Here is a 16,006-nt window from a genome sequence, read left to right on the forward strand (position 1 = left end):
GATGATTTCTGGACGAAGACAGGGGAATGTATAAGTATTTTGGAACCAGTCACTGAAAGCATATTTTACTTAGAGAGCGACCAGAATCGTTTGCATCGCACATACATTACATTTAGAGATGTACAAGCTAAGATACGTTTTGCATTAAATGAGATTTCGACATTGAGCGAAGAAAGCAAACAGCAGATTCTAACATAAGTATCTTCAAGATGCAATATGTCAATGAGGCGAATACATTTTGCAGCATATATTCTAGACCCCAGGACTCTAGGAGTCGAACTTACTCAAGAGGAAGAACTTTATGGAGTTTATCTACAATTTAAGCCAACATAGTTTGTCAAATGTAATGGCAGATTTGGCGTGTTATAAACTAAAGAAAACTTTTGGGCCAGAGGATTTGTATGGAGCTCATTAATAAATATATAAACTGAGTTAAGCAAATAGCGATTCGTATTCTATCAGCTCCCTGTACTTCGGCAGCCACTGAGCGTTCCTTTATATAAACATACATAATAACAAAAGAAATCGACTTACAATCTGAAAAAATTTCATTCATTTGTTATAACTGGAATCTTAAACATAAAGCTGAATGCGAGGACATTCAGTTTAATGAAGAAAATACCTTAGAAGCTTTCATTGAGCAAGTAAATGAACATAACAGTTTAGACGAAATAGAGCCTATCGAAAACATTCAAACAACTGAATCTGACAGTGATTGACTGTAGTTTTACATTTTACTTTCATCTCTTTCTTAATAAACTCAAAATCAAATTAAAAGTTTTTTAGGCTGCATAATAATATTGTCTATGTCCAGTATAGTGGACGTCTTGCGGCTGAGATGACGATGATTACAAAATCATAAACACCCAAAAATTTGGGTGTTTATGGGGTTTAAACCCAATAAACCCAAAACACCCGGTTTTTACCCACCAGACTTTAAACCCACCCAGGTGGATTGCCCATCTCTAGCTGTCACAAATTTTGATTGTTGATTCTATCAATGTCGTAGTTAGGGAGGCACGGTGAAATATTCTTATTACAGTGATACTTGAAATTGGCCAATGGTTAAAAATATCACTAGGTTGAGACTGTATAGCTACAACATTACATCACAATTAAAAGCAGAGTCGACTAAAATTTTTATTAGTTTAATGTCCAAAATTATAAAAATTTAAAAACGCCTCAAAACTTGTCAATTATTTTTATAATATAGAAAGTGCGGTGTCACAATCAATTTATTTGCGCGCCATTTTTCAGTAGATGTTATTGTTTATCAAATTGTATATTAAAAAATTGCTCGCCATTTCTACCAGTATTTTTTATTAGAACATGTAATAGGTTTGGGAATTGGTGTCATAATGCCATGTATCAAAGTTAAGAGGTCGAACATTAATTTCGACTGTACTAGAAAGGACACAGATCGATGTCTGTAATAAACAAAATATGCGAATATGGTTTTATATATTAATTTATGCAACATTTTATAATATAATATATGCTGTTAAAATTATGCCTATAAATATTAGAAAAATGAAATATTAGAACGATTGTAATTTTTTTTATGTGTCTAACAACAAATACACTGACTAACATGGTAAAAAATAATCATCGACGTCTGTAGTATATGATAAATATTAGGTGTCACAGAATATACTAGGCCACTGTTTAAAATCGAATATGAAATCATATATCTTGGCAAATATCGTCTATGAGAGCATAGTCATTGTACGTTCTCCACCACAAAATAAATCAAATTTCATGAATAATAAACCACTGACATACTTATATTAGTTTTGGTTTGATTATTTTTAATATTCAAAAAGCTATGTCATCATTATATTTAGTTGCAGAAACTAATATTTAAAAACACGTTGCGTAAAAAGAAAAATACGGTTCAATACTTTATATGTATGTATATGATTTATTATCACTTACTTGTGGAATGTGAAAGTTACGTCATATCGATCGCTCGATGGTTTTTTGATTACTCTCAAATTATTTTACTTTGTAAAGATTAATCATTAGCTTCTGACATATTACGTAGTGCCATGTGGTCCTAGCATAGATAGGGCCACCCCGCCCTTTTCCGTAGTGTCGTAATAGGCGACTGCGGGAACTTAATGGTCGAAGGATGGGCAACAGTGTCCCTTTTAAAACTTTACAAAAACCAAACTGTAGTTGTCAACCCGCCTGCCAACTGCCAACCTATCCTGCCTGCCATAAGGAACCGGGGTGTTCCTTATGACAGTCTATGGGAGAGGACTATGTACACCAGTGGGCAGATACGGCTAAAATGATGATACTATTACGTAGTGATTACAAAAGAATTATACAATATAATCACCAAGATGTAGTAAGAAGCAACTAAAGGCAATTATATATATGGACCGTAATAAAATTGTTATGTTCAAAAAGTCTGCACTTTAAGATTTTTTGGAAAAAATATGGTTGGACATACGACACTAAACACGAAATAGTCATTTTTATGAATAATGACTGTTTTTTTTTTTTTGATACGGCATTACGTCAAAATAGTTCAACGTGCTTGAATGAAATTGAACGTTGAACTTGAGTTCTTAAATTGAGTAAATGCTTAATTTAAGAAGTCATGAATTCAAAAGATACGGCTCGACCTCTCCATTGTATGAAGTCGCATATAACGGAATGATTGTATTATTTCCAAGTTGATTACGTTATTTTTCATAAATTATTTGCAAGCACAGTTAGTATAAATATATAAAAATTCAGTGTCGTGTTCGTTTACACTAGTCTTTAAATAATAAATTGCTCAACTTATTTTAATAAACTAGAGAGATAATTTTTAACACGGTAAGTAAAAATGGACTAGAATATTGGCAATAGGAGGCAAAACAACGTTTGCTTTGATGGATAATAGTATAATAAATTAAGGAAAAGATAGGTCGATGACATCATATAAATAAAAGAAAAAAGCAGAAAAAAGTTAAATGTTACTACAAGTAGAGAGAAATGAAAAAATATAGAAGGGGCTTTTACCCATAAGGGACTATACACCAAAAATACATAAAAATTTGCCATTCTGTTGCCATTGTGCAATTTGAAAACCTGTAAGTAAAGCATGGAAAATAAAATTGTAATAATAAATTAATAGTGAAAAAATACTGCAGTGAGACTTAACCGCAAAGACGGTAAACTAATCGTGATAAATCCTACAACATGACGAAAGTATTACGAACTGATTTTTCACACTTTCCATAGACAATAAATGCTTCATTCAAACGTAATGATCCGTGGACAAGTTATTTTTATGAAATACATCTCTCCCGATATGCACTATACACTTTAATAACTGCTTACACATAAGTAGCGTTTAATTCGAAAAATAATATTTAATATTTACCTATGCTTTGAATTTTTGTTTATTTTACTAACTTTTGTACGCAAATTTGGAAAACTATAAAATTAAACATGTCAATAATCGAACTTGATGCATTGAATGCCGGAACAAACATACAAACAGATAAATACATAAAATCTCATCTCATTTCTTTAAATGTTTTTTTTTATACAACTTAGAATGGCAAACGAGTGGTAACCGTCGTCTATACACATGAGCAGTGCCATGGACATAACAGAGACTACTGTTTCGCCCATGATACCCCCCCATGCGTTGCCATTTCTGAGAACTTAGGTGTTATTCCTCTGTACCCTGTAAATTAACGCCATATCCCACCCTTTAAACCGAAACAGCCATCCAAACACAACTGCCTTCTATGTACAGGCGTCATCTAGTTACAATTTTATAATATGTATGTATACAAATGCAGATGGCTGAGGATCATTCAGCAGTGGACAGATAATGGCTAAGTTGATAATAATATATACAAATTCTTCAGATAAGTACCTACTCTCATCATCATCATCATATTCTATTCATCATTTCAAACGCCCATAATGATCCGTTGGCATCCAGTTTGACGTTGACAAGCTACTCATCCCTTAACCATATAGTCGCCTCTTATGATACTCACGAGAAAGGAAAGGTTATACTGTTTCATATATCTCCTATCAGATATGCACTATCAGGTCGACCTTTGGAAACCATCGTGCTTAATTCCAGGTGTATTCATCACGATGGGCTGACTGATCTGATTTTTTCATTATTCACCTATCATCCCTCACTGGTGCTCCGTCAGCGTATACTGTTAGCCCGGGCGGGGTTACCATTCCATTAATCATACATTAAAAAAAATATATCTACGTTCGGTATATTGGCAACACTGTAACATAGTAATACATTTTCAGAGCCGTAAAACATATTAATAAAAAAAAGCAATACATTATCTGTCATTGTAGAGAACCAAGATTATCACCTGGTTTGATTTTAATAAAATAATCGGTTTGTTCTTTATTATTTACTAAACTTATTTAGTTAACTGTTTTGTATCTCATAGTTATTAATATGTTAACAATCGAACAATACATCTCTCTCACTTTATTTACTACTAATATTAGAATTAGATTATTTCGGAGTTCTATCACGCTTAAGAGCATTTAGCGTTTTTTTTTTTTTATTCAACTTAGAATGGCAAATAAGCTGACGGCCCATCTGATGGAAAATGGTAACCGTCGCCTATAGACATGAGCAGTACCATGGATATAACAGAGTAGACTATTTCACCCATGATACCCCCCATGCCTTGCCATTTCTGAGGACTCAGATGTTATTCCTCTGTACCCTGTATATTTACGCCATATCCCACTCTTCAAACCGAAACACAGCCATGCAAACACAACTGCTTCACGATAGAAACACGAATGGGACAGAGGTATTCAAGCAATCGACTTTTGTACAAAGTCTCCCTCTGGTAAAATATACAGCGTTTATAATGAAATATTGCAACATCGCAATTATCTGTCAACTTTCAAACACAATTGAACAATTTTCAATGTTTCTAATTGGTTATTTAAACAGTGGTTTGATAGCGAACTAAAACGTTAATCATGCAATAATATTTTTACTATGCTCTAAGAATTTGAAATTCTCTAAAAATTTGAATTTCAATAGCAAAAATGTATTTGAAAATTATGAAGTAAAAAATAAAGTAGGTGCAAAATTTTTAGTAATATATTAATATGTACACATTCTACTGTAATGGACATTTAAGTGCGCTAGCACTGCACTTTTTTTTTAAATATACAGATAAGAGCAATGTTGCCACACATTTGTAAGCAATAATTATAAGCGCTCTTAAAAACACGTTTGAGAATCGAGCCTAGGACATCATTTACGAAAGCTAAATCCTATTACTACAACAAGAAAATCTATTGAATAATATGTAGTAAAATCATTTATCCATTCTCAACTAATTAAGTATTATTTTGGCAATTTTTGTTTCTTTGTTATTAATCTTATTACGAGCAATATTATAAAAATAAATTTAAAATTGATAGAGTACCTAACATTCGAGCATCTTTACATTTTTATTTTTCAATTCTTAAAAGCTTTTACCTTCTTCAGGTATATCAGCCCTACCGTACGCTGAACTGATTTCTCAGAAAAGATTTTATCTACTTTCCCTATTTACGGAAAGAGGAATTAATGGGCATCAATAATTTACGGAGATATTAAACAATATCTTTACATTTGAATGTTTCTTACTTAATAAGGTTTATGCAGTAGAAGGGATTTGAATCAAATTTGTTACCAAAATTTACTATCTTAAATCCTAATCCTAGTAAGATCCTAATTATTGTGTTTATACACAATTGGGTAATTCATACTATAACTCCCGCGATAAAAGCTGCGGATTACAACGAATATTTTGAATGTATAAGTTTTTAACATTGTTTTTAATATTTGTTCCTAAATAACGCTTGAATTAATTTTAGTATAAAATAGATCATACCCTGGATAAAAACAGGAAATATTTATTCTAATAAATGCGAGCAAAACCGCAGAATACAATTGATATGATATAAATAGATACAAATTGATAAAATTTGATAGACACATGCATTATCTATGTACCAATTTAAGTATTCCACTGAATTCGTGTGCATAAGTTCATAATGCATGTTGTTAAATTGTATATCACACTGAACCTTGATTCTATTAGCTTACATTACTCATTAACTTTGTTATCAGCGTAATTAATGTAAACTACACTCGATAACATGCTTATTTATGGCCAAAAATCTTTATCCCATGGCTTTGATTAAAATTAGAATTAAACGTATCCTGCGTTAATTTATGGTAAAGTAAATTAAGCAGTATATCTGTATTTTAGGTGGAAAATACCGAGGTTAAAGGAATTGTTAATAATGGGGATTTTACCCATTACTAACATGTCAAATCGACCTCCATGCGATCCTCCTAGAAACCATTAAATGGTCAATTCCTAGTAGATTCGCCGATTTGGTTTTAATCTTATCTATTATTCCTTATTGGTACCCCGCCAGTAGGGGAAAAGGATTTAATAGCAATGGGATCTAACAGCCCCATTGCTAGCAATATGTCCAATCAGATCGACCTGAATGTGGTTCCTCTTGAAAACCACCGTGTTTAATTTTTATGTAATTTGATACAATTTGATCGATAACTAACCTGCTTTCATCCTCACCTATCATCTGTTACTGGTGCCTCGCCAGCGTATATCGATAACGCCAGAGAAGTTACCATTTCATTCTCATCCATTTAAAAGAAAAGATATCCGCCTAGCATAAAACAAAAGCGCAGAAATTATCAACTAAATACTATAAAAAATACATTTCGTTGATTACATATTATAATAAATACTTACGGCTTATTTCCATAGCCAAGGTAGTCGTCACACATACACCCATAGTGGAGTATTTAAATGTCAAAACTGTAAAACCAACTAATACACTTCAGCTATTCCAAATAATGTCTTACGACTTTTTCATAAAGTCATAAATCCTTTAAAACATAAAATAATTCCAAATAGTTCACCGCACTAATTTTCCTCCTGATTATAACGATGTCCAACATCGATATAAAAGAAAATCTTGTTAACGAACTCGTAACCTAAGGGTTGTGAAGCCGGACACAGATCACACACTTTTTATAATCGAATTAAGAATCACATTGGTCATTATCTAATCGATTTCAAGTCAGATAAATACAACACTACCGATTATTTTTCATTGAAATCGAATTTTTTCAAAAAAAGAATAAGTTTTTTTTTCAAATTTAAAGACCGATACGCAGTACCACTCCACAGTGGTAACAGGCGTCGACTGGTGCGAACGCAAGACGTCTTGCTACAGAGCAAGTGTCTCTCAAACTTTAGTCACGTTTTGTTCAATAAATATTTCATAACTTACATTTCATGCCATGTAATATTGAGGTTCATAAACAGCTTTAATTCTACATATGTAAATGAATTATTGAGTGTTTAGAAAGATAAATATTAGTACGATAGTAATTTGAAACGACGTATTTTCCATACAATACCAAATGCTTACCTACTTCAAATATATTTGCTTATATCATATAATATATCTAGCAATAAAATAGATAAGTACATTATATGTCGACATATATTGAATAAGATTATCTAATTTTATATATGACTTACTTTTTGACGGCTACTTCGTAAGCGTCAATTTAGGAAGTTGGAAAACCAATGACATATGTAGATCACTTTTAGATAGTGTATCAAAATAAAATATACACCATATTTTAAGTTAGACCTTTAGGAACACAACCGCATTCAATTTAGTGCAGTGGTTTTTGCGTGATGCCATAACAGAGGGAGACTTTGTACAAAAGTCGATTGCTTGAGTACCTCTGTCCCATTCGTGTTTCTACAGTGAAGTAGTTGTGTTTGCATGGCTGTGTTTCGGTTTGAAGGGTGGGATATGGCGTGAATTTACAGGGTACAGAGGAATAACACCTGAGTCCTCAGGAATGGCAACGCATGGAGGGTATCATGGGCGAAACAGTATACTCTGTTATGTCCATGGTACTGCTTATGTCTATAGGCGACGGTTACCACTTTCCATCAGGTGGGCCGTCAGCTTGTTTGCCATTCTAAGTTGTATAAAAAAAAACATACAGACAGAAAAAATTTCTGAAACTTATTGCTTTCGCATCTACTTGTATCTTATATTGTATATTGATTTTTCTTAAATATCTCCTATGTAGAGATATTGTATAGTTAGAATGTTATTATATTGACAAGAAGCAAATTAGGATATTTTATGAACATACATTTTTATATAAAAAATATAATTATTATATATTTTTATAAATATTAAAAATTACAATTTCTATTAATATAAAAGAAAATATTTCTCAAATCAAATATATTTACGTAAATGCAGCGAAACTTGTCGAACCTCAGTGCCATAGACCAGTTTTATGCAACGCATTTGTTTTTTTTTCTCCGCTCTCGAACCATTGTAGTACACAAAAACCGCATTTTTATCGTTCCATATTTTTTTATAGTACAACACGCTCCGGACAAATTGGATTTTAAGCCTTTTAGAATTCGAACCCTAGGTCGAGGAGGCAAAAAAATTGCAATGTTGAGAAACGCTGTCTGTTGTGATTGTAAATCTATTGTCATCAATAATACAGTATGTAGGCCATTAGGTAATTATTTTTACATAAAAAAATATGCTGTTAAGCATTTCGTATGTCAGAAGACATATTTATAATCGTTATTAAAGTATATTTAAATGTTTAAAATAAATATTATTTCTCAGTTATCCGGTTATTTCGGTTGTGAATCCCGACCTTTCGAATTATTTAAACAGTCGGAAGGTAATTTTTTCCAAACTAATATAAAATATAATATATTTAAGATACCTAAATTTTTATAGATTTTATATGAATTAATATTACAGGTACAAGTGGGTTAAAATATTAACAATAAAAAAAAATTGAAATGTCTTAAAACATCTAAGAACAACATTAATAACAATTTTAAAATATTAAAGAATGAAGCAACTATCAGACCCATAGCAATAATTGTAGAGTAATGGAAAATTTCGACACGGGCCGCCAAGTATAGGTAATAGTGGCTACTATCAACAGGTATGTTACGTTATATCTTTCATATATATTTGTGTAAAATTACTATTAGACCAATTTTGGTTCAATAAACACTTTATTAAGATTCAAATCGAATTTTTATGATGCAAAAAATGTAAAACTGAAAATTAATAAACGTTTAAAAATCTCGTCGCATCTAGCGAATCATTTTACACCTAAAGTGGCTATTAAACCCCTAATCCCCTTAAATTGCAATATCATTTCAATTTCGCGTTAATTTAAAAAGTTGGCACCTACAGTATGACAAAATTTAACTCTAAATATATTACCTTAAGGTCTTTAAAGGTGTAACGAATACATAAATAGGCTATTTCCGACCTTCCTCACCGCAGTGGATGCTGTAACATTTTACGTAATCCAATCCGTTCGATATCCTCAGTTCCCAGTGACCCAGACCGAATTAATCTCGACGTTTTGGACAGACAAGCAGACGCCAGGCGTAGCGTACAATATTTGTAGATGACCTATATACGTATTTGAGTACTGACGTCTTTGCTTACGTGCTAAATACTAGGTGTGGGTAATATGCAGCAATATCTATATATTCTTGTTACAATATCTACGAGTATATATTGGCCCAAAAAATGAATATGTTAAATGTCTGTTATCCAACATTTAATGTCGAATTTCAACATATATTTTTAACTGTACAACTTGTACCCTCGAACATTTTATAGTTTTCTTTCAACTTCTTAAAAATTTTAAGAGATGCCTCTATAGGATAAGTCTGCCATTGTACATTAATTATTTTTAATATGACCAATGTAAGTATGCATAATAAAAATTTTACAATACTAAACAATTTTAATAAGTATAAACTAAACACAAATTAACCTTGATGAAAATCACAATTTCTCTCACGTATGGTTGCAAAGTTTAAACGTTATTCGGTCACTTTGATCTCAATTACTTTTTTAGTACAGAAGCATTGTTCGCATACGTAATGTGGGGCATTACATTATATCACAATTTATAGAACAATCACATTATATAGAATAGTACAATATACACAATATAAAAGTCACGAATGACTTCAAAAGACGTTGTTAGAACACTACATAATAAAAAAGCGATAGTAACGCAATGCAAGATCATTTCTTCTGCAAAGAAAGTAACAATGCCCAGTTGAACACCAAGTAGCTTGTTACAAACTATTAAAGACTTCACAGATAAACCTGTCAAATTGTAACCTATAACTGTAAGGCTAATAACAACGAAATCTTTGCCTAAAGGTGACTTGTCTACTAAAAACCTGTTATAGAACCCGGGACTACATTTGTGAAAAACAACGTGGTACCCACCAATACACTATAGAGATCAGATCACCAAATGCATTTGTTTCCTTATCTTAATTTATCTATGCCTTATCTAATAGGTATTTCGTTTTGATACTGAGCTACTTTTATCTCATGTATCTTTTCACAACCAGATGAAGCATCGAGTGTCAAGAAATGCCCCATTTACAACCGACGCATGTTAACAAATGTGCATGTACACATTAACAAATTACGTACGTGGTTTATGACAGAAATACACTTAAATAGAATAAAAACATTGGCCTATTTTATTGAAGTATTGCAGAAAGAGAAGGAGATTTTATATAGATAATATAAGCCTAGAATATATTTTTCTTATGCCTCTACGAAAATTTTTTTTAGTCGATATTTCTTAAGAGTATCTTAAGGTTTATATTTTTTAAAACATAAATACAAACAGATAATAAAAATTATTAATTACATGACCATTTTACACAAGCTGATACTTGTACTTTATATAAGCTGCAACCAGTCCTGCAAGATCTGTTAAGTCCATATTCCATATCAGCAGGTCGATAGGATATTTTTTTTTTATACAACTTAAAATGGCAAACAAGCTGACGGCCCACCTGATAAAAAGTGGTAACCGTCGCCTATAGACACGAGCAATACCATGGACATAACAGAGTATACTGTTTCGCCCATGATACCCCCCCATGCGTTGCCATTCCTGAAGACTCAGGTGTTATAACTCTGTACCCCGTAAATTCACTGCCATATCCCACCCTTCAAACTGAAACACAGCCATGCAAATTGTCAGTACTTTTAAAATTTTAAAAAAGATTTGTTAACGAAAAATCTCTGCAACATACATTTTTACCACAGAATCCACTTTCGTTTTCAGCTGCAGTCTTTACAATGAATATTATCAAAGAAACCGCACACCGCAGTACCACAGAAATTTTGAATATGTGTCAAGCAAAATACATAGCTTCACATAAAGTTTTATTATGCAACTAGATTGCGGACATCGTCATCAACAGTTGATGGAGGAAGTATTGATGCTCAACATTGGTAACGTAGCGGTTTAATATAGTACCTCACTTTCAGAAGGTGTGGATTCAATTCTCACGCAATACAAACTTCATGTGTATTAAAAAAAGTAAGATTTTACTAGACAAGTAATAGACAATATTAAACACTTTTTTCTATATTCTACTTAGTTTAAAATTAGATGATACCTACTGTATAATATGTCTAATAATAATTTATTTAAATACATTTTAATTCCTAAAAATGACTGTTTAGTAATTATTTATAAACATTAATGATTATTAACATCTTTTACCCTCCTCTATCAGTCTATCTTGCAAGGAACTTGGCATGAAGATAGATAAACCCAAGAAATGGCAATGAAAGAAATATTACTATCGAGGTGAGAATGAATTGTTATTAATAGCGACTAGTAACATCATTGCTAGCAATATATCCTATCAGATCGACCTCTACGCATTTATCCCTGAAAACCCATCATAGTTAATTCTTTTTTAAATGGTCACGCCAACTAACCTACTTCCATCCTCACTTATTATCCCTCACTGCTGCCCTGCAGCGAATATCAATAGCGCAGGCAGGATTAACATTCCATTATCATCTATTAAAAATACCACTAAATTCTAAGAATAATAGGGAATAATAATGTAATTGTAACGTTCTTACTTCAACGATCACCAGACTCAAAATTACAAAATAAATAATCCTCATCGACCTAAAATATGACAAAATAAAAAAAAAGTATAAAAACAGAACAGCATTTCTTTTTACGAGGGATGGGAAGTGTGACAGAGATATTGAGAGGAGAGGGAAACAGTGTTAAACTGCTCTCGATTATGTAATAAAAATGTCGAGCAAACGTTGCTTACTGACACCAACACTCATGTATGGAAGCGAATCGTGGGTATGGCAGAAGAAGCATGAAAGTAAGATAAATGCTGTACAGATGAGAGCTTTGAGAAGTATGTGTGGTATTACTTTAAAAGATAGAGTAAGAAACAGTGTGATTAGAGAGAAGTGTAGACTGAAAGACGATGTAGTGACAAAAATCGAAAAAGGAATGTTGCGTTGGTTTGGTCATTTGGAGAGGATGGATGAAAGAAGAATTACGAAAGAGATTTATCGAGCAAGAATGAATGGAGATGTCGGTAGGGGCCGCCGTAGACGGACGTATGTCGACCAAATAGGCGACGTGCTGAAGAAGGGCCAAATTAAAAGTACCCGTAACCGAAAACAAGATTGATGAATGTGGAAGAAGCGAAAGAGGTTTGTTTGAATCGAAGCATTTGGCGTTCTATTGTTTCTGCCTACCCTAATGGGAGACAGGCGTGACAGATATGTATGTATGTATGTAGCATTTCTTTACAGCGCCCTATCATTTTTGGTTAAGTAGTAGAGCAATATTGCTATTTCAAATGAGCAGGCGTTGTGGCAAGAAATTAATATAAAATAGTATCTACATTACAGTTACGAAATGTAACCATCAAAAATATATATTTACAAGCAGACAAATTCGATAATATCAACTTTCTATTATTCATTTAATTATGTATATGTAGCGTGATAAATAAAAACGTAAAAGTGATTTTAATTTCTTACTTTTATTACCTAAAATAAGTAACAGTGAATTTTGTATTTATAAGGAACGTCGAAGAGAGGAAGGTGGTGGAACAGAATAGGATTTGGAATCTGGAACAATGTTTTAAGGCATATCAAATATTAAGTGATTACTTTTAGATGTAAGAGAATAAGGGGAAGTAGGAGAACTATTAACTAACCTATACTTATGTTGAAATAGAAGATTTTATTTCTTGTTTTAGATAATTTCTATATACCGTAAAGATTAAATATTTTCCGAAATAATACGTAATACTACGTAGAATTGCAAATTTAAAAAGAGTAACTTAGATTTTCTTGCGGTTTCTTGTCTATAAATAACAACATTCCGAATCCAATGGTAAAATGCTAACGACAGCTATCAATTATATATAATCGATTCTTAAGCTCAACTAATTTCTATTTTACACGTAGTGCCACATAAAACTTATTTAAAAACGTTATATAATATAAAATTACTCACATAATCTTCTAGAATAAGGTGTGGGCCTCAGTTGCCTGCCGACTTGTATTGAAGCCAGGAGTTGTTCCCTAGGGGTCACCTCTCGGCGGGGTGGCGGCAGTTTGCGTTCTGATGCCTGTGCGAAGAAATATGTTTTATAAAATTGTTTACTGAATGTCGTAGCTTTGTAATATTTTTTCTCTACATAATGCCTGCTATTAGTAGGTATTAGTAGTAGTTCTTTTAGGCGATTTCTGAAACAAGAAGACTTTAAATTCGTCCATGTGTGATTTTACAGCAAATATATTTTGAACTGAATTTATTATTTATTTTTGCAACTTAAAAGTGTTTACTTTCTTGATAGTTATATATATAAAAAATTCTAAGGATTAAATAAAAACTCTTTATTATTTCCCTCAAAAGATTTGATTTATCTAACATAAAATATGTACAAATAAATCTGCATTACAAAAAGGAAGGCCTTATCGCTAAATAGCGATGTCCTCCGAGCAACCTTTAGTATATACTTAAGAAGATTTTATCTATAATAGGGACCTACGTAAAATATCTACTATTTGTGTTATTGTAAAATAGTGCGTACCTTTTTAAGTGGAGGTCTACTTCTAATAAATTCGAGAATCATTGCGTGAGCGTCTTTCTTTACACTGCAAGAAAAAAAAATTTACATTAATCTTAAATAATATTATTATAAATACAGTTCACGTGATAAAAACCAAAAACTGTTTTCTATAAATATGGATTAATTCATTATAAAATCCATTCGACCCCACAGTATACCACTGTAATTTTACTGTTATATTTCATCTTCTAAATTATTACTAAAATACAATTCAATATTTGCATACCGCTGCTGCTGCATATTATATATTTATCCATATATGTATATAACATCTTATTTTACCCTGTAGCAAGTAAATAAATACATATAGATTTAATATACACCACATTGTAAATGCAAGCACAACTGCTGAATTGCGGTTTCTAATAAATTCATCACGATGAACTGAGCTAACTTTATCCTCACCTACCATCTCTCACTAGTGTTCTGCTGGCGTACTCGTATACCGATAGCGCAAGAGGTTACCATTTCATTTAAACATTCGGGAGCAGATGCAAGAATCGGTACCAGAAGCACATTTTTAAAATTATCCTTCTAATGTAAATTTACATAAAATAGGTACATATGTTACATGAAATGAAATATGAAATTTATGCTATAAACTGTACTTACCTCTGAGGTATCGCCCCATCTACTTTTCTAAGCGTGTACCTTCTTGACCTAATATCATCCATTAAAATTTCATACGGTGTCAACTCATATTCGATAGGTGTCCTAGAATAGTTGACTTTTTTCAATTTCACTCCCATTCTTAGTTCTCCAATTACTTGCATCCAAAACCGCGCCTGTAAAAATAGAATAGCTGAGTTGATTGTCCGTGAGATTGCTATACAAAAAGCGGAAGGCGCAACGTCAATGTGTTATTGAAATTAATAAATAAAAAGAAATGTAGTTACATAGGTATGTGCATAAAATATATATAAAAAAAGAAAAATGTGTTTTTTTTATTCTTATGAAAGTAGCATATTGTAAGGTAGGCAATAAATAAACGTAACTTAAATTTGAGAAAAGTAGGAAGGTAGGTAATTTTAATCAAACTTTACTATGATACCTAAATTCATTTTAATCCATATAAAAACATGCTTATCTACTTGATACTAGATAGGTACTAATGATTTTGTTTTCTTTAAAAAAATGTTAAACAGGCGTAGGCATTTCAAATTTTTCTAATATCTACGTACTTGTAAAGCTCTCCAGATCCTTCGGTTTGACTGGGTACAATTGAAAAAGTTACAAAGTAATAAATTCCCAAATTTCATTGTAGGTACTTACTTTAAATTATCTTATGTATTTATAATTTTTTATAATACTGACCCGGCAAACAATAATAATAATAACAAAAACAAACAAAAAGTAATAATTTTTACCTATAAACATGAATAGCACTATAAACATATTATAATATAAATTACCGGGGGGAAAGGGATTGTTGGTGGTGGTATCTAACAGTTCCATTACTGGCAATGTGCCCTATCAGGCCGACTTCCACGCGGTTCCCCCTGGAAACCATTGTGGTTAATTCTCACGGAATTTTTCACGATGGGCTAATACTAATACCGATAGTGCAGGCGGGGTTACCATTCCATTTTCAGTCATTAAAAAATATAAATTACCATGATATCCTTGGTCCCTTTATGGGTTGCCATTTCTGAGAATTAAGATATTATGCATCCGTACCCTGTCTTTTCATTGCCGTATTCAATACTTCAAACCCAACCACTTAAACATCGCAAATAGTAGAACACGTATAGGACATAAGTACTCAAGCAGATGAGTTTTGAATAAAACCTCTTTTTAGTACCTGCATTATTGTCATAAAAAGAATTCTTCTCCCTTTATATAGTTTCTTTATAAATATATAAACACATATTTTCATGTACATAAAACTTAAAAAAACTCAGTTTTTTTTTTTATTATCATAGAAACAATCTCTTAAT

General features: G+C 32.0%; 1 protein-coding gene across 1 annotated transcript in view; it reads right to left on the minus strand.

Moving 5' to 3' along the window:
* LOC113516863 (protein spire) overlaps positions 1-16,006 on the minus strand; it is a 251,706-nt gene that overhangs the window by 50,919 nt on the left and 184,781 nt on the right. The window contains exons 6-9 of the mRNA XM_052902561.1: positions 15,251-15,280; positions 14,682-14,854; positions 14,031-14,094; positions 13,451-13,565 (exon numbers count right to left, since the gene is read on the minus strand). Coding sequence (XP_052758521.1) covers positions 13,451-13,565; positions 14,031-14,094; positions 14,682-14,854; positions 15,251-15,280 — 382 coding nt within the window. The remainder of the gene's footprint in view (positions 1-13,450; positions 13,566-14,030; positions 14,095-14,681; positions 14,855-15,250; positions 15,281-16,006) is intronic.

Source organism: Galleria mellonella, unplaced genomic scaffold, assembly GCF_026898425.1.
Source record: "Galleria mellonella isolate WM207_F2 unplaced genomic scaffold, CSIRO_AGI_GalMel_v1 utg93, whole genome shotgun sequence".
Lineage (NCBI taxonomy): Eukaryota > Metazoa > Arthropoda > Insecta > Lepidoptera > Pyralidae > Galleria > Galleria mellonella.